This window comes from Rhodnius prolixus, unplaced genomic scaffold (genome assembly GCF_049639745.1).
Source record: "Rhodnius prolixus isolate KJV_2025 unplaced genomic scaffold, Rpr scaffold_26, whole genome shotgun sequence".
NCBI lineage: Eukaryota > Metazoa > Arthropoda > Insecta > Hemiptera > Reduviidae > Rhodnius > Rhodnius prolixus.
Window position 1 is genome coordinate 1,104,065 of NW_027411596.1, and position 20,266 is coordinate 1,124,330.

General features: G+C 34.4%; 3 protein-coding genes across 3 annotated transcripts; 2 read left to right on the forward strand and 1 right to left on the reverse strand.

The window, feature by feature from the left end:
- Positions 1–2,962: 2,962 nt before the first annotated feature.
- LOC141452008 (uncharacterized) lies at positions 2,963–3,740 on the forward strand. The gene has a single exon (XM_074123830.1). The coding sequence runs from the start codon at positions 2,997–2,999 to the stop codon at positions 3,738–3,740; it is 744 nt and encodes a 247-aa protein (XP_073979931.1). The 5' UTR covers positions 2,963–2,996.
- Positions 3,741–4,932: 1,192 nt separating this feature from the next.
- LOC141452009 (uncharacterized) lies at positions 4,933–6,159 on the forward strand. Its single transcript, XM_074123831.1, has one exon. The coding sequence runs from the start codon at positions 4,933–4,935 to the stop codon at positions 6,157–6,159; it is 1,227 nt and encodes a 408-aa protein (XP_073979932.1).
- An 8,388-nt stretch (positions 6,160–14,547) lies between these two features.
- LOC141452010 (uncharacterized) lies at positions 14,548–15,369 on the reverse strand. Its single transcript, XM_074123832.1, has one exon. The coding sequence runs from the start codon at positions 15,367–15,369 to the stop codon at positions 14,626–14,628; it is 744 nt and encodes a 247-aa protein (XP_073979933.1). The 3' UTR covers positions 14,548–14,625.
- Positions 15,370–20,266: the final 4,897 nt, after the last annotated feature.

The following is a 20,266-nucleotide window of genomic DNA, read 5'->3' on the forward strand; positions in this document are numbered from 1 at the left end:
AACCTCTGCTAAATATAGTTCTCTTTTTTGAAACACGTACAAAGTCTCCTTCTTTAAAACGTTGTTTATCTTTCCTTTTTGCTTTAGAAGAGTATACATTAGCTAGTAAGAATGCTTCATTGCTAGAATTTACTTCCGATGGTGTCATACCAACAGTACGGTGTACTTTGTTGTTGTAGGTATTTATGAGATCAGGTAAGTTCTTTGTATAATTGTAGTTTCCTCTGAGACTAAATAAGCGATACAGCATAGATTTAAAGGTTCTATTAAATCGTTCAACAATTGAACTTTTAATTTGGCTGTAAGTACTATAGTGATTAATGTTGTGCTTCCTCATGAGTTTTGTAAAGGAAACATTGTAGAATTCCTTCCCATTATCAGTCTGAATATTTTTTGGTACTCTTCCACTTGAAATAAAAATATTATTCATAGCTTGAGTGATATCTTTAGCGCTTTTGGACTTAACAGGCTCCACCCAGGCATACTTTGAAAAACAATCAATCACTGCTAATATATATTTGTAACCACTATTTTGACGAGCATATGGTATCATTTCCATTAAATCAGCTTGCCATAAATCATCAATACCTTTGAGCAATGTATGCCTTCGAGGGTAGCGTGAACGTGCTGGTCTATGAAGTTCAACAACTACTGCCTCTTTGCTAGACATGTCTTTATGGTTCAAAAATCGTTTTAAGCGTAGCTGCAGTTATAGGAACATTTGGGTTCAATAAACTTAATCGATTCCTAAAAACAGTGAATAAACCGCGCACAAAATTATCTGTAACTTTTTTTCGGGCTTCGTCGTACGTTTCTAAAAGATAACGTTTACTAACAAACTGTTCTTGTAAATATGTATTTGTTACTAAATCTAACTTTTTTATATACTTTTCCAATCCTTCAGTTACAAATTGTTCAAGATAAATCTTATTAACAGCATCTGAACTACCAACTGGACTATTGATTCCGAGTATTCGTTTATTTTCAAAGTCTATAAATTCTCCGTCTTCATCATCACTAGCATGAAATACTGTTTTTAAGTGATGCAAAGGTCTGCCAAACTTGTCTATAGACATATCGAAAACCAAACAACAACTGATAATTTATCCCACAAGTAATTCCTAATAAATAATATCTGCCTCTCTCAACTCTTCGATTATAGAATGAATTTCATTTCCATGTCCAGTGTGACCAGCACTTGTTGATGCATATAAGAGCCGAAGTCGATCCACTAATTCATTTGGATCATCCCAGTATTCATAAATATTTTGCCCAACATCCATACCTTTACCAGTAGTAGCCATGTGCCTTAGACCGTATCTTCTTTGAATAGGCTTTGTTGCAATTGTAGTCCGAGGTGTCCTAGTAACTTGATCTGCAGTTGATGGTGGTGTGAAATAGGGTTGAGCCGACTGTTCACCCATAGAAGGATAAAATAAAGGAGCTATAATATTTTTGTATTTGAATCCTTTGCTGGAGCTAAGAGGTTTTTCATCACTAAATTGTTGTTTGTGTGCGTTACTAACTTCTAAAATATCCTTATAATTTTCCAAATCTTCTACAGTGTATTTGTTAGGCTTTTTTAAAAATAATAATTGTAATAACCCAGGAGTACCTTTATACCAGTTTCCATTTACATTGATATCATTATCATCAATGGCTACCTGTGCATTTCCTATCGTCATGCCTCCAGTAGGTAACATTCTAATGCCGTATCTATCATCTAGATCTTTAGTATCTGAAGTCATATGTTTCAATAAATACGGTTTTATTAAAGATCCTATCTCTTCTACTTCTTCTAAGCTTTTCTCCAATTCCTCTTTACTATGCATTTGTTTAATTTGCTCTAGAGGAGAATCATCATCTTCAAACGTCTCTTCTTCCATTTTAATATCTAAAATATCCTTTCGTGGTATAGGAGTTGAAGCTTTAAGCGGTAATTTGCCTTCTTCTTTTTCTTCTTCTTTAAGCGGTAATTTAACATCTTCTTCAAGCGATGTCGTAGAAGTTGAAATGTCAGATTTTAAAGTAGGTTTTTTCGAACGCTTTTTACTCTGTTCAACTAACTCTTGAAGCGGTTCTGTAATGGGCTTTAAACTTCTTTCCAGATCTTGCTGTGATAATTGAAGACCTCTCTTTAAAGTTTTGCATTTTTCTCGCAGAGATTTAGAAGTTTTGATAAGATGCTGTGTAACTTTAGGATCCATAATGAAAAATGATAGACTAATGGAAAATATTGCTCTATATATAGATGAATGTATCTAAACCTTTTCGAAATCTCCCATTATTTAAGTCTCTTGTTTCATCTATAGTTAAAAAACCATAAGGCTCATTCCAGCAGACTTCACACATCTTTTTAAAATTATTAAATGACACACTTGGCGAACTCACATGATCGTTATAAATATGCCTTAAATTTAAATCATCTTGCATGAAAATAATAATAAAATTGGCATTATCGCGTATAAGATGTTTAGGGATCCTTGCATAACTCTGTGTTAAATAGAAACAGTCAATACCTCTATGACGAGCCATACTGTAATATTGTCTAATTATGTCCTGTTGGTCCATTGAAATATCATCAAATACAATAATGGAATTCCTTTCAGCATCATCAGGAGTGATTACCTGTTGCGTATCATTGATTTTGTGAAATCCTATTTCCGGTACTAGTTTAAATACGCTTTCTAAATATAAATACTTTTCTTGTTCTAGAGATCGGCTACATAAGTATACATTTACAAATTTTAATCCATTCGGTTGTAAAAGCAAACAAGCTATGAAATTGGTTTTACCAGACCCTGAACTTCCACAGATAAGTGCACGTATATTGTCGGGTAACAATTGGCCATGGCGAGCCTCATTTTGCTTCCTGACCTGAAGGAAACAAGTTATATACAGGTAAGCATTCACATTGCTTCTCTAATCTCATACTGATGATGATAAGTTTGATATGCGGCCTATATAAATAGAATCAGTCCTAAATACTCATCATAATGGGAAAGAAAACGACAGGGAAAGGTCTAATAAATTCAGTGATTAACAAGCTTCCATTTGAAGCGCATATTCCAGGATATAGATTTTGTGGACCCGGAACTAAATTACAGGAAAGATTAGCCCGGGGCGATAAAGGTATTAATCCTTTAGACGAGGCCTGTAAGGAGCATGACATTGCTTATTTTAAAAACAAAGATTTGAAATCGAGGCATAAAGCTGATCGCATCTTAGCGGAAAAAGCTTGGCAAAGAACAAAGTCAAGTGACTCATCTTTTGGTGAAAAAGCAGCTGCTTGGGCAGTTACAAACGCGATGAAAGCGAAAGTAAAATTAGGTGGTGGTAGTGCAGACAAGAAGAAGAAAAAAACTATCAAAGATATAATAAGTGCAGCTCGCGTCACATCACCTACATCAATTAGTGGAGCCTCCAAAACGGCACTCAAAAAAGCTAAAACGTTTTTATCAAAATCGAAATTAAACAAATTACCAAGAATATTGCCAGTTCCAAGAATTGGAGGTATTCTCCCTTTTCTGGTGCCATTATTTGCAGGTTTGTCCGCTCTAGGAAGTCTAGCAGGTGGAGCAGCTGCGGTTGCTAAGGCAGTTAAAGATACGAGGGATGCTAGAGATCGTCTAGAAGAAATGAGACGTCACAATCAGAAGATGGAGGAGCAAAAAATTGGGCAAGGTTTCTACCTTAAACCTTATAAAAAAGGATATGGTCTTTATATTAAGCAAGATTGACTACCACCTAACAGAGCTCTCACAAATATAGAGTTGATGAAATTTGCCAAAAACATACCTCATTTTAGAGGTGTTTATATGCGTGATTCAATGCCAAATTTTCCTAAAATTAATGAATGTGCTATTGTAAATCTAGATTCAGTGCAAAACATAGGTACTCATTGGGTCGCCTATATTAAAAAAAATGATAAAGTAATTTATTTCGAACCTTATGGAAATCTAAGACCACCATTAGAACTCCTACATTATTTCAGAAACTGTGATATTACATACAATCGTAAAAGATATCAAGATTGGAATACACCATATTGTGGTCATTTATGTTTGAAATTTCTATATAATAACGATGAATAAGCATTTACGGAATTCAGTCAAGTCGTACACCTTTACCTTAACAGGAGCTTCAAGCATTCTTAGTGCAGATCTTTTTCCACCCATTAATTTATTAGACAGTGGTGGTGATTATAGCATTGGTTTATTAAGTTTTCAGTCATACAATTCCATACCGAATATCATTGAAGGAGTTAACAATCTTTTTCATTATGGAGACAATGTTATTAGTTTACCTACAGGGACTTATGAAGTGGAAGCTATAGCACGTTATCTAAAATCACATATTAATTCACCAGATTCATTGAAACTAAAAGGTAATACCAACACATTGAAGGTGGAATTAACATGTACACAACCTGTTTACTTCAATAAAGAACATTCGATTGGTCCTTTACTGGGCTTTACTAAACATGAGGTGTTAGAAAAAATGATCACTCATAAATCGGACGAAATTGTACAGATTCATAGTGTCAATACAGTTGCAATTAACTGTAATATAGCATCCGGTTCATATAGAAACGGGAAACCAGGACATACTATATACGAATTTTCACCATTAGTTCCTCCAGGATTTAAAATCGTGCAAGAACCTTCTCCAGTCATTTACTTTCCAGTTATCGGTGAAGTAATCAACAATATAACACTTGCTATAACAGATCAAAACCAGAACTTGGTGGATTTTCGCGGAGAAACAATTACCATCAGATTGCATTTAAAGAAAAATGGGTATTGATTTTCGAAAGTATAAAATGGATTACGCTGAAGTGAAATCAGCTAGTATTCAACGATTACCCTACCGAGCGTTAACACCATCAAATATATACTTTCTACAAAGTATAGGACTTTTGATTAAACCAAAATGGAAGAAATACTAGATGTGAATAAAAAAGTGAATTTTGAGGAGAGAATAACAGACTTTGAATTTCACTCTCATCAGCCTTTCAACCAATCATTCGACAATTCTGACGAAATAATAATCGCCGTTCAACATCAAGACATCTACACTGTTCCGGCCAAAAGTTTTCTATATATTCAAGGACAATTGATTAAAGAAGGTTCTAAAACTATCGATCCAAGTGAACTGAGAATAGTAAGAAATGGATTTTTGTTTTTGTTTGACGAAATCAAGTATCAGTTGAATGGTGTGCTGGTTGATCACGTTAGAAATCCTGGAATCACAAGTACATTAAAAAACTATGCATCTCTTAGTCCAAATAAGGCGTCAGGAATGGAAATGAGCGGTTGGATGATGCCTACTGAATACGTTAAATTAGCTGATGAAAATGGTAATTTTGATGCTTGCATTCCACTAGACATTGTTATGGGATTCTTTGAAGATTACAATCAAATAATTCTAAATGGAAAACATGAGTTAATTCTACATCGCAGAAGAACGGATAATGATAGCATTCAAGTTTTAAAAGATCACCCCAATGTTAAAGCTTCTATTAAACTAAAATCTGTGCAATGGAAAATGCCATATGTTAAAGTGTCTGATGAACAAAGGTTAAAGTTTTTAAATTTAGTCAATAAAGGAAAAACCGTTCACATGGCATTTAGATCATGGGACCTTGTAGAGAACCCTTCTTTGCCTACTAATACTAACAAGCAAACTTGGTCTGTGAAGACGTCAACAAATCTAGAAAAGCCCCGTTATATCATAATTGCATTTCAAACAAATAAAAAGAATAATGCAGAAAGTGATATGTCTCAGTTTAATCACTGTAGTATATCAAATGTAAAGTTACATCTAAATTCTGAAGTTTATCCTTATGATGATCTCAACATAGATTTTTCCAAGAATCATTTTACGGTTCTTTATTATATGTATCGAAATTTTCAACATAGCTACTATGCTAAAGAAAATCAGCCTCTTTTAAGCAAAGAAGAATTTAGGGATGAAGGACCTATTATAGTTATAGATTGTTCTCGTCAATCAGAGGCAATTAGATCATCTTCAGTTGATATTAGAATAGATCTAGAAACGACGGAAAATTTTAAAGCCAATACAACAGTCTATGCATTAATTTTTCATGATGCTTTAGTTGAATATAATCAGCTGTCAGGTTTAGTCAGGAGAATATAAGTGGAAGTGGGGGTTAGTATTTAATTGAGGAAGATTTTGTAGAAGAAATTTAGTTTTCACAATGCGTGCGGCTGTGATTGACTTCCAGGGTTAGCTTACTCCTCAAAACTGTTATATCGCCAAGGAAGTGACTATCATAGATTTGGACTACCCTTCAGTGTTTTGGCACTGGTTATTCAAACCCCCATCTCAAGAAAATGCTCAAAATTTATCTGCAAATAAATGGATATTTCATAACCTTCATGGATTAAATTGGTATGATGGAGATGTGGAATATTCCGAATTAAGAAGCTTATGTCAGAAATCAACTGAAAATTTTACCATTCTTTTTGCTAAAGGACTTGAAAAATCTATATTTCTTGAAGAACTTATAGGAAAAGAAGTCTTTGACCTCCAAGATTTTGGCTGTCCATCACTGAAATGTCTCACTTCAACGTTGGAATTCACTAAATGCATCTACCATTGCGGAAGGAAATCTAACTGTTCATTAAAATTTGCAAAAATATTGGTTGATTGGATTTCAAGGAACAGATCAAAGGTGGATCTCTATGATGCAAAAATAAGGGAAAAAACATTTAACCATTGGACTTATCCTCTTTCCTCAGAATTTTTAGCATATCATGGCTTTTTCAAAACAAGAAATCATAGTGTAAAATGTATTTTTTGTGGACTCGAATTAGAAAGTAATATTAAGAAGTGTCCCTGTGAAATTCATAAACTCTATAATCCAGAATGTATATGGTTTGTGAAAAATGGTTTGATTAAATAAAAGATTTTTTTTCTTAACTGTTTTATTTATTTACCTCATAGTCATATCACAATTAGAGGTAATTGCCTTAAGGCTTACAACTTTCAATGAAGCTGAGTTATCAACAACTTTTACTATTGGAATTAAATATTCATTGTGCATTATACAACAAACATTATTATTTATTCTCAAGGAATATTCAAAGTTACTCAGCGTTAAAGCACCTCTCGGTTGAAATCTAAAGATAAAATCAGTTGAACTGTTTTTAAAAGCCATACATGGAACACTGTTCACTGGGGCTCTTCCTATAAATTTTAGAGTCAATTGATGATATGGCTGGTATAAATACCCCCGAATAAAAATTCTTGTTATTAACAAAAACGTGATATTCACTGGCTTCCTTTTCTATGATCAGTGCTGCAATACTAGCATTATTAAATATTTGTAAGATTTGTTTAACTGTTCTGATGTTCTCGATCATGGGATGAAAGAAAATTCTTTCAATTATCTGAAAAAAAAAAATTATTAGTTTTGCTTATTTTTGTCACTATTTTTACTACTTCCAATTTTTTTTTTTTACTCCTTACTTACTTGAAATTTTTCATTGATGTTCATAGAATCAGGCATCATTGAATCCATAGCCTTAGACTTTTCTTTGATTACTTCTTCTTTTCTTGGATTATTATATATATTACTAATTAATATTACAATATTATATATCATTGCAAGAGTGAATTAATTTTTTTATTACAATAATGATTAAGAAAAAATATAAGAATACAAATGTTTTTTATATTTAAATATAAGTCTAATAAAAAATATTCACGTAAGGGTTTCATTGCAAAAACCATAGGCTTTAGTATGTATAAAATCTTGTGAGATTATCCGTTTGTCATCATTTGCGGAGAGAGAGAGTTTATTAACTTCAAGGGAGAAAACATTATGCTCCTTCGATCTAACAGATCTCATTATGGATAACATGGAAATATTTTCAAATAAAACACGTCTGTAATCTTCAAAACTTATCCGTTTGAGAGTGGTTTTCTGAACTCCTTTGGCACGTTTTTTTATATTACCATCAACATTGATGGCATACATTTTCGGTCTTAAGGCAATCACTTCGTTAATTATTTGTCCATTCACTTCATCTTTAAATTTCCCCAACACTTTTTTATTCTTGGTAGAATAGTTGGGGTGCTCGTGAGGATAGTCTGAGGTGTCAAAATGATGTTCCAACTACCTCATATCTTTGAACACATCTTCTGTACTTATTTTATATAAGACGGCGTCTGTATCGGTATAGATAAGGCTTAATCGCTCAGGTCCATATTTGTTGAGCATGACTTCATAGTGGAATCCATAAAGAACTGTTTTCGAGATATCAAGTACAGATAATCCAACGTAAATGGGTTTGTTGAAGTATAGTTTTGTTTTAGCCATCTGTACTCCAACTAAATTTTCGTCGTATATTTTTCTATCAAGAAAATTCGGTTTTGCAATTAATTTTGATAATCTCTTTTCATTATTTACTAACTCGAAGTTCATTCGCTTGCGAACATTCCCCATGGTCTTACCAAAGTTGGCATTATTATACAATTTATATTGATTTTTTTCAAAATTGTTAGCCGCCTTCTTTCTCATATCAGTATTTAACTTAATGTATGGGAGAAGCCAGGGAGATTGTTTAAATTGTATGGCTCTGTGAACTTTCACTAATTTTAATCCATAATCGAGAGCTTGTTTGAGAGCAGTGTAATGAACAACATATCTCTCCCGTTTGCCAAGATGAGGAATTAATTTTTTTATATTTGCTTTGCTGCTAGGAGGTACAATTGATTCTGCAAGGAATGGTAGATCATCGTGAAGCAAATGAAGATGTTCAGGATACTCCACATCCACTTCCAATATGTATCCATATTCAGAATCATCTGGAATGTCCTGAACTCTTATTTCTTCTGGTCGTTCTACCCATCTGAAACCACCGTATGGTAGAAACCTGCTCTGGGCATCGCCATATAAGTTGTTAGCATCATAGTACATGATAAATACGGATTCTTGAGAAGGATCGTAATTATGCATGTATCTATTGTTAGCTTTGCAATGTCTTAGTGAAGCTTGACAAATACCTCCTCTTATTCCACGTTCAACCATTAAAATCATATCATAATCTAGTAAAAGTTCTAACTTGACACCGGTTAAACGTAACATCGCATCCCATGCCATTCCTGGTGCTGTGAAATAATGTGCAGGATCAATTTTATGTGTCTCCATTGTTACATTTCTGAAGTTTTGGAAGATATCAGCCAGTAACAAAACATCTGTTTTTAAATAGATTATCAGCGAGTAACAAAACATCTGTTTTTAAATAGATATCACTGTACTCTCCTAAGGTAGAGCATTTGAAATGATTCCATACCTTCATAGCGTGGTTGTAGTCTTCTTCATCAATGTTACTGTCCATTAATGTGCTGTAAAATGCCTCTTTCGGTGGTAAATTGTTTTCCTCTAACCTCTCCCAAGAGTTAACGTAATCATATGGGAAAACTCCTTTTCTTAATACAAGCGGTAACTGAGTTTCATTGAAAAATTTTGTTGTTTCTCTGAAACTGTTTTTTGGGAGATATAAAACTAATTGACTTAGACTCTCGGACATAAATCTAAATGAGTCAATGAAACGAAATTTTATTCCATTAATGAATTTGGTGAACGAAATAAAATTTTCCTCTGAGTGGGGTAAAATGTCAATCCTCCCAGGTGCCTTAGCTAATTCTTTGATGATGAGATGTGCGTCATATCCGCTGAGGTTGTGAATGATAACGGGGACATAGTTAGGTGTCCTACATCGTAAGTTACATTTATTGCAGACAGGTCCCCTATACATGCCGGAAATATGACAGTGATCACGCACCTTGTGATTATCTTCTGTAAATGCTTGCTTACAGAGATAGCAGATCTTAGCCGCCTTCCATTCTCTCTCTTCTAATTCGTCAATCAGCATTTCTTCATTAATTTTTAAAATTTTGTTAATAGAAACTGATAAGTCTTTGAGATGGTCTAAGAAATATTGAGCAGCATTACTTCCTCTATACAAGAATGGTTCTTTAGTCAACCAAAGATGATCTATTTCATCGCTAGGTTTAACGTATGTACAAAAAGAAAATGGTATATGTTCTTGATATTTCGTTGTGTATGAACTCGCTGGAGAAGGTGCGCATGTATGTATTTGATTTAAAATGCACTCAAAATCTGCATAAATCACAAAATTCACTTTTAACTGATGTTGGACGTTTTTGAATTTAATAATGGGCTCATCAGTTGGGAGTTTAACGGCTACTGGATCATTATCATTGCAATATATACCATGCTCAGTTAATTTCTCAGCTGCAGTTCTCCCATGCTGATTGTCAAAATGAGTGAAACAACGCTTACATACTTTAATCGCACCATTATGTCTAGTCTTTTGATTACGTACTAATTTCTCAAAGTCCTTAATATATACATAATGGTGTTTTCCACCATCTTCTAAGAGCAAAAGGTCTCGATGGTCTGGCAATTCTTTGTTCGTAACCTTCAACGGATAAATTGCATCCTCTTCATCAAGTGCAAATACATTTATAGAAATACTATTAGCCTTCTCAAATTTCCTAATTTGATGAAGCGGTGTGGGGAAGGCAATACAGGAAAAATCATAATTGTGAGACACATGCTTATATTTACTAACTCGTTGAGGTTCTTTATCAACATATTTAGCTAGCACTGCATATCTGAAACACTGTTCATCATAATTCTCGGGATTTATGCAAGCTTTCTTAGCTGCAATCGCGTCAGGAAGTTTTATATAAGTTGACCCTCCCAATGGCTTGTACATATTTATTCTCAACCTCGCGCCATCAACGCCAACTAGCTGCCAGCCACTTTTTTTTAACTGACTTTCTTCCATTTCATTTACTAGTTTCTTGAATTCCTGTTCGAGAAACTCATCGAGATCGGTAGTTGTGTAAACAGCTTTGTTGCGAGTTTTAAAAGCGCGATCACTCTGCTCCCCAGCTACATTTTCAAAGAGACATTCAACTACTATGTTAATCTTCAAAGCATGTTTCTTTTCTAACTGAAGTTTAATTAGTTCATACAGACGGCTTTTAATAGAGTGCAGAAATGTAACCAGGTCTTCAAATTCCGTAGAACGCACAAAATAAGATTTTAACCTTCCTAAACATGCTGACTCATATTGCTCTGATTTAAGTTTTAAAAGTTGAATCTTGGGTGGTTCCAGACAGTTTTTCTTTAATGTTTGCTGATGTCTTTCAATGGAAACATCCTCATCAACTCTTACTTTCTTGAGAGGTGGTTGTCCAATACAAAAAGATTCATGTCTATCTCTATTAAATTTGTTACTAAAAATATTTTTGCATGTTTTGCAAGAGTAACTAACATTACCCTCGCAAAATCTCTCATGCCTTCGAAGATTATTTTTTAAAGTGAAGGACTTACTACATTTAATGCAGTAGTTGGATGACATTATGAAATCACACGGTTTTACACGTAACCCTCACCGACACAGGTCTGAATGAAACAGAACTATTGTGAATTATTATAAGCTTTTTATTTTTTTGCTTAGGGAATATCCTCTATTTCCACTGAAAACCTTGGCTATTATTTCGTTATCAGACTTATATTTTTTGTTTATAAAATGTATTAAGCAAATTCTAACTGAAAAGATTTATTTTTTCCAATACCCTTATAAATAAGGGAAAGCGTAAGAGGTTTGTATTTATTAATAATTTTTTCATCTATCTTTTTTGTGAAAATTTTCGGTAAAAAACATCTCAATTTTCGATTATTCTCTTTTAAAATTACGTAGATACTTTCCCCAAATTTTGTATTTATTTTATTTATACTGATAATGGGGTAGGCTATATTGAGAGTTAAATCTCTCACGGAAAGGTATTGGGTCTCTTCTTCTTCTGCTATTTGGTTTAATAATTCCTTTAAATCAGACATCTAAAAACAATGAAATTAAAAGTAATGCTAATAACTTCTAGTTACTTTAGACTCTGAAAGAAAAAAAAATTAATAAAACATACAAAATGGTGTACTAACTGTGATATGGGAGTTTTCTTCAGCAGACACAGGACAGCAAACTCAGTAAAATTCCTAGCTGGAGGTGGTTTATAAACACAATAATATCACCCCCCCCCCCCCACAACACGTATTTAACTTGCGATGGTAAATGATTCTTCGTATTTTAACAACCAGTTAGGTAGATGGACTATAGAATGTTTATGTGCGTGAGAAAAATTTAATATTAGCAATTCCCATTACGGCGAAAGATGCATTTGCACTTTCAACTAATGCGGAAGTAATGTAATGTATAAACAATGTATGTAGAGATGCGAAAGGCGATGAACATGCACTTAGCACTTTAATACTTATAATCCCCATTGTGTAGAACTTATTTACTAAAGATTAATTTGCATTTTCTAGTAATGTTAACCTAGCATTCCAACATGTGACCATATAGGCAGCTATGAATTTTAATATAAAAAGGTGCATGTTGTTAGTGGTCTAAACCGTGAACAGAGATGAAGCTATGGAGAATGCAATACATCCCCCCCCACCACCACATATACCTCACGCTCCATCGGCACAGCTACGGCGAGGAAAGGCGGAGTGACCACCACAACTTGATAGAACTTAAATAATACATACTTTTACTAATAACACTGATGGTCTAGTGGTTAGAGCTGCTGACTTTGGAGTAAAAGATCGCAGGATCGAAGCTAGGAGTATTTTAAAAAACTTTTTTTCTTATATTAACCTGACCCTCCCCCAACCCACATGGCGGGAGGAAGGGGTTTGGATCCGACGTTGATGACGTCATACGCCAGAACTCTCTTTTTCCCTCTACTTTCCACTGTATAGACTTCAATTTAATGGATGCCTTAACATTGGTATGATCCCCTAAAACTCTTATACAATCATTATCTGATCTGCTGCGATGTAGAATTAATTCGTGTTTTCCTTGTAGAATTATTTGATTGTAATCTACGAAGAAACCCATTACAACGTCTCGGGGGATGCAAGCATCAAAATTGCCTTTTTCATCTACTAATTTCACATATTCACCAGGCATCATCCAACCACTCATTTCCAATCCTAATGCTTGGTCTGGGCTAAGAGATGCATAACTTTTTAATGTACTAACAGTTCCAGGATTCCGAACATGGTCAATTAATACACCATTCAACTGATACTTGATTTCGTCAAACAAAAACAAAAATCCATTTCTTACTAAACTCAATACACTTGGATCTATAGATGCTACTCCTTCTTGGACCAGTTGTCCTTGAATGTAGAGAAAACTCTTGGATGGAACAGTGTAGATGTCTTGCTGTTGTACGGCAATTATAATTTCGTCAGAATTGTCCAATGATTGATTGTAAGGCTGATGAGAGTGAAACTCAAAGTCCGTTATTCTCTCTTCAAAACTCACTTTTTTATCCACATTTAGTATTTCTTCCATTTTGGTTTAATCAAAAGTCCTATACTTTGTAGGAAGTAACTATTTGATGGCGTTAACACTCGGTAAGGTGACCGTTGAATACCAGTTGATTTCATTGCAGCGTAATCCATTTTATACTTTCGAAAATCAATACCCATTTTTCTTTAGATGTAATCTGATGGTAATTGTCTCTCCGCTAAAATCCACTAAGTTCTGGTTTTGATCCGTTATAACAAGTGTTATATTGTTGATTACTTCGCCGATAACTGGAAAGTAAATGACTGGAGAAGGTTCTTGTACGATCTTAAATCCTGGAGGAACTATTGGTGAAAATTCATATATAGTATGTCCTGGTTTCCCGTTTCTATATGAACCGGATGCTATATTACAGTTAATTGCAACTGTATTGACACTATGAATCTGTACAATTTCGTCTGATTTATGAGTGATCATTTTTTCCAACACCTCATGTTTAGTGATGCCCAGTAAAGGGCCGATCGAATGTTCTTTATTGAAGTAAACAGGTTGTGTACATGTTAATTCCACCTTCAATGTGTTGGTATTACCTTTCAATTTCAACGAATCTGCAGAATTTATATGCGATTTTAGATAACGTGCTATAGCTTCCACTTCATAAGTTCCTATAGGTAAACTAATAACATTGTCTCCATAATGAAAAAGATTGTTAACTCCTTCAATGATATTCGGTATGGAATTGTATGACTGAAAACTTAATAAACCAATGCTATAATCATCACCAACGTATAATAAATTAATTGGCGGAAAAAACTCGGCACTAAGAATGCTCGAAGCTCCTGTTAAGGTAAAGGTGTACGATATGACTGAATTCCGTAAATGCTTATTTGGCGTTATTATATAGAAATTTCAAACATAAATGTCCACAATATGGAGTATTCCAATCTTGATATCTTCTACGATTGTATGTAATATCACAGTTTCTGAAATAATGTAGGAGTTCCAATGGTGGTCTTAGATTTCCATAAGGATCGAAATAAATTACTTTATTATTTTTCTTAATATAGGCGACCCAATGAGTACCGATGTTTTTCACTGAATCTAGATTTACGATACCACATTCATGAGTTTTAGGAGTGCTTGGCAAAGAATCACGCATATAAACACCTCTAAAATGGGGTATGTTTTTGGCAAATTTCATCAACTCTATATTTGTGAGAGCTCTGTTAGGTAGTAGTAGTCAATCTTGCTTAATATAAAGACCATATCCTTTTTTATAAGGTTTAAGGTAGAAACCTTGGCCAATTTTCTGTTCTTCCATCTTCTGATTGTGACGCCTCATTTCCTCTAGACGGTCTCTAGCATCTCTCGTATCTTTAACTGCCTTAGCAACCGCTGCTGCTCCACCCGCTAGACTTCCTAGAGCAGATAAACCTGCAAATAATGGCACCAGAAAAGGGAGAATACCTCCAGTTCTTGGAACTGGTAATATTCTTGGTAATCTGTCTAGTTTTGATTTGGATAAAAACTGTTTAGCTTTTTTCAGAGCTGTTTTGGAGGCTCCACTAATTGATGTAGGCGATGTGACGCGAGCAGCACTTATTATATCTTTGATAGTTTTTTTCTTCTTCTTGTCTGCACTACCACCACCTAATTTTACTTTCGCTTTCATCGCGTTAGTAACAGCCCAAGCAGCCGATTTTTCACCAAAAGATGAGTCACTTGACTTTGTTCTTTGCCAAGCTTTTTCTGCTAAGATGCGATCAGCTTTATGCCTTGATTTTAAATCTTTGTTTTTAAAATATGCAATGTCGTGCTCCCTGCAGGCCTCGTCTAAAGGATTAATACCTTTATCACCACGCGCTAATCTTTCCTGTAATTTAGTTCCGGGACCACAAAATCTATAACCTGGAATATGCGCTTCAAATGGAAGCTTGTTAATCACTGAATTTATCAGACCTCTACCCGTTGTTTTCCTTTTCATTATTATGACTATTCTTAGATCTGAATCTGCTTATATAGGTTGAGAATTAGAGCCATCAACATCAGTATGCGTTTGGAGAAACAAAGTGAACGTCTACCTGTTTATAACGTGATTCCTTCAGGTGAAGAACAGGAAGCAAATGAAGGTCGTCATGGCCAATTGTTGCCTGATAATATACGTGCACTTATTTGTGGTAGTTCGGGGTCTGGTAAAACCAATCTCTTAGCTTGTTTGCTTTTACAACCGAATGGGTTAAAATTTGGAAATGTGTACTTATGTAGCCGATCTCTCCAACAAGAAAAATATCTATATTTAGAAACCGTATTCAAATTAGTTCCAGAAATAGGTTTTCACGAAATCAATGAAACGCAGCAGGTAATCACACCAGACAATGCTGAAAAGAATTCTATCATAGTATTTGATGATATTGCAATGGATCAACAGGACATAATCAGACAGTATTTCAGTATGGGAAGGCATAGAGGAATCGATTGTTTCTATTTGACACAAAGCTATGCAAGGATTCCTAAACATCTTATACGTGATAATGCCAATTTTATTGTTATTTTTACGCAAGATGATTTAAAATTAAGGCATATTTATAACGATCATGTAAGTTCACCAAGTGTGTCATTTAATAATTTTAAAGAAATGTGTAAGGTCTGCTGGGATGCACCATACAGTTTTCTAACAATAGATAAAACAAGAGACTTACACAATGGGAGATTTCGAAAAGGTTTAGATACATACATCTATATATAGAGCAATGTTTTCGATCGGTCTATCATTATTCATAATGGATCCTAAAGTTACACAACATCTTATCAAAACTTCTAAAACTCTGCGAGAAAAGTTCAAAAGTTTAAAGAGAGGCCTTCAATTATCGCAGCAAGATCTGGAAAGAAGTTTAAAGCCCATTTCAGAACCGCTACAAGAGTTAGTTGAACAGAGTAAAAAGCGTTCTAAAAGATCCGACGCTTCGACTTCTGCGACATCGCTTGAAGAAGAAGATGCTAAAGTGCCGCTTAAAGAAGAAGAAGATGTTAAATTACCGCTCAAAGAAGAAGATGTCAAATTACCGCTTAAACCTTCAACTCCTATACCACGAAAGGATATTTTAGATATTAAAATGGAAGAAGAGACGTTTGAAGACGCTGATTCTCCTCTAGAGCAAATTAAACAAATACATAGTAAAGAGGAATTGGAGAAAAGCTTAGAAGAAGTAGATGAGATAGGATCTTTAATAAAACCATATTTATTGAAACATATGACTTCAGATACTAGCGATCTTGATGACAGATACGGCATCAGAGTGTTACCTACTGGAGGCATGGAGGATAATGATATCAATGTAAATGGAAACTGGTATAAAGGTACTCCTGGGTTATTACAATTATTATTTTTAAAAAAGCTGAACAAATACACTGTAGAAGATTTGGAAAATTATAAGAATATTTTAGAAGTTAGTAACGCACATAAACAACAATTTAGCGATGAAAAACCTCTTAGCGCCAGCAAAGGATTCAAATACAAAAATATAATAGCTCCTTTATTTTATCCTTCTATGGGTGAACAGATGGCTCAACCCTATTTCACGCCGCCATCAACTGCGGATCAAGTTACTAGGACACCTCGGACTACAATTGCAACAATGCCTATTCAAAGAAGATACGGTCTAAGACATACGGGCACTACTACTACTGGTAAAGGTATGGATGTGGGGCAAAATATTTATGAATACTGGGATGATCCAAATGAATTAGTGGATCGACTTCGGCTCTTATATGCATCAACAAGTGCTGGTCACACTGGACATGGAAATGAAATTCATTCTATAATCGAAGAGTTGAGAGAGGCGGATATTATTTATTAGGAATTACTTGTGGAATAAATCATCAGTTGTTTTTTGGTTTTCGATATGTCTGTAGATAAGTTTGGCAGAGCTTAGCATCACTTAAAAACACTATTTCATGTTAGCGATGAGGAAGATGGAGAATATATCGACTTTGAAAATAAACGATTACTTGGAATCAATAGTCCTGTTGATAGTACAGATGCTGTTAATAAGATTTACCTTGAACACTTTATAACTGAAGAATTGGAAAAGTATATAAAAGAGTTAGATTTAGTAACAAATACATATTTACAAGAACACTTTGTTAGTAAACGTTATCTTTTAGAAACGTATGACGAAGCCCGAAAAAAAGTTACAGATAATTTTGTGCGCGGTTTATTCACTGTTTTTAGGAATCGATTAAGTTTATTGAACCCAAATGTTCCTATAACTGCAGCTACGCTTAAAACGATTTTTGAACCATAAAGACATGTCTAGCAAAGAGGCTGTAGTTGTTGAAGTTCATAGACCAGCACGTTCACGCTACCCTCGAAGGCGTACAGTGCTCAAAGGTATTGATGATTTATGACAAGCTGATTTAATGGAAATGATACCATATGCTCGTCAAAATAGCGGTTTCAAATATATATTAGCAGTGATTGATTGTTTTTCAAAGTACGCCTGGGTGGAGCCTGTTAAATCCAAAAGCGCTAAAGATGTCACTCAAGCTATGAATGATATTTTTATTTCAAGTGGAAGAGTACCGAAAAATATTCAGACTGATAATGGGAAGGAATTCTACAATGTTTCCTTCACGAAACTCATGAAGAAGCGCAACATTAATCACTATAGTACTTACAGCCAAGTTAAAAGTTCAATTGTAGGAAGATTTAATAGAACCTTTAAATCTATGTTGTATCGCTTATTTAGTCTCAGAGGAAACTACAATTATACAAAGCATTTACCTGATCTCATAAATACCTACAACAACAAAGTACATCGTACTGTTGGTATGGCACCAACGGAAGTAAATTCTAGCAATGAAGCATTCTTACTAGCTAATGTCTACTTTTCTAAAGCAAAAAGGAAAGATAAACAACGCTTTGAAGAAGGAGACTATGTACGTGTTTCGAAAAAGAGAACTATATTTAGCAGAGGTTACACACCCAATTGGAGCACTGAATTATTTAAAATTATTAAAGTCCGCAACACTATTCCATATACTTACTTGTTGGAAGATTTGATAGGACAGCCTATTCAAGGAGCATTTTATACACAAGAACTGCAGAAGACTAAATTGAAAGATGTTTATCTTGTAGAAAAAATACTAAGACGTAAAAATGATAAGCTGTACGTAAAGTGGTTAGGTTTTAAGAAACCTTCTTGGATAAATAAAAATGATTTAGTAGAATAATAAAGTTTTTATAATTAAATTGTGTATTATTAACCTTCCACATTGTTAAGGAAAAAAATAAGAAATGGTTATATAAAAAATTATTCAATAGTTTTTACATCATCATCATCATCGGTGTTAAAACAGTTCATTATTTTCCTCAAATAAGTGACTTGTTTATTAACATCATCTGTTAAACTCATTAATTTAAAATATTCATTTCTTAATAAATTGATCTTCGGACGTTGATTTTTGAGGAGATCTTCTAGCCATGATGGTTTTCCTCGTATAACCATGGTTTTATGGGTAAACATCTCAAAGAAAACTGTTGCATGCTGTAGTTGTACTTCCACCGGTACGGATCCGTTTTTGTTTTTACCAAAGAAATCATCACATATTTGCTTGTTATCCTGTAGAGTTGTCCAATCTTCCTCATTTAAGTAGATAACTGCTTTTTTTGTTTTTAATGCGATAAGCGGTGTCCCGTCGTCAGACAGACCTGTTAGCACTTGTTTTGATCGTTTGGTGTTCAACGGAAAGCTGGTGGTAAGCTGCATTCCTGTACCACATGCCATCTTAAGATATAACTACAAACTGACTATGTCACATAAAAGATTTATATTATATATGACAAACTATTTTAATAGTATTACAACCCCAACTATTTAGTGAACCACCGCCCACCCATAGATAGCCTTGAATAATCACACCATAAGTTCAGTTGTATACCTTGACTAGTATCATAACATAAATCACTTTTTCCATAATAAACTCTTGTTATATCACACTCTTTCTTAATAATAAATATAGTTATTAAGTGTTAATAATATTCCCAATTAAAAATATTCTAAGTCTAAATAACATTAAAATGATGTAAACAATACAGAAAGGGTGTGATAACACATGATAAGGTGCACGTACGCGCGTGGCGACACAAGACGTGTATAGTAATTAAAAAAAACCAGATAAACATTCCTATGTATGCAAGTTTGTATGATTCACCCATACATGTGCATTTTGTGATTCCGCTCATTACCTCAAGGTCAGTACACAACGAGATCTTGTGTGGTTAACATAGAGATAGAGTAGTGTAGATAATGAGTGCTTTACCATCTTTTTCTTTTTTAAATTATTTAATAATCTTTCTACGATTAAAAAAAAAGGTGTTAAAATGATGTACAAACACTGGATAGGATGTGCTAAAAAATAGAAACAGGATGTGATAAGAACATGTTAAGAGAGGCGTGTGTGTGTGTGTGTGTGTGTGAGTCATAGGACATGGGAAAACGCTACATGGCCATCATAATAACCACATAAATAATACTAATATTCTTAATTAATTATTAAAATGCGCTAATAGGATGTGTGTGTGTGTGTGTGTGTCATAAGAGATGTGCAATGTACCTGGTCATATGCCCCCCACCCCTGTAACCCTTTCATCCATTTGGACGGCTTGAGGGTTATGCCTTGTGACGTAGGACTTGCGTTCCTCTTGTGACGTAGGAGATTAGTATGGTCGTGGGACTGGACGACCATGTGACGTACTCTCTGCCACTAACCCCTCTCACCCATTTGACCGGCATGAGAGGTATGCCTTGTGACGTAGGACTTGCGTTCCTTGCGTCGTAGGAGATGCGCATGTGTTACGTCAAAGAAACGCATCTCCTACG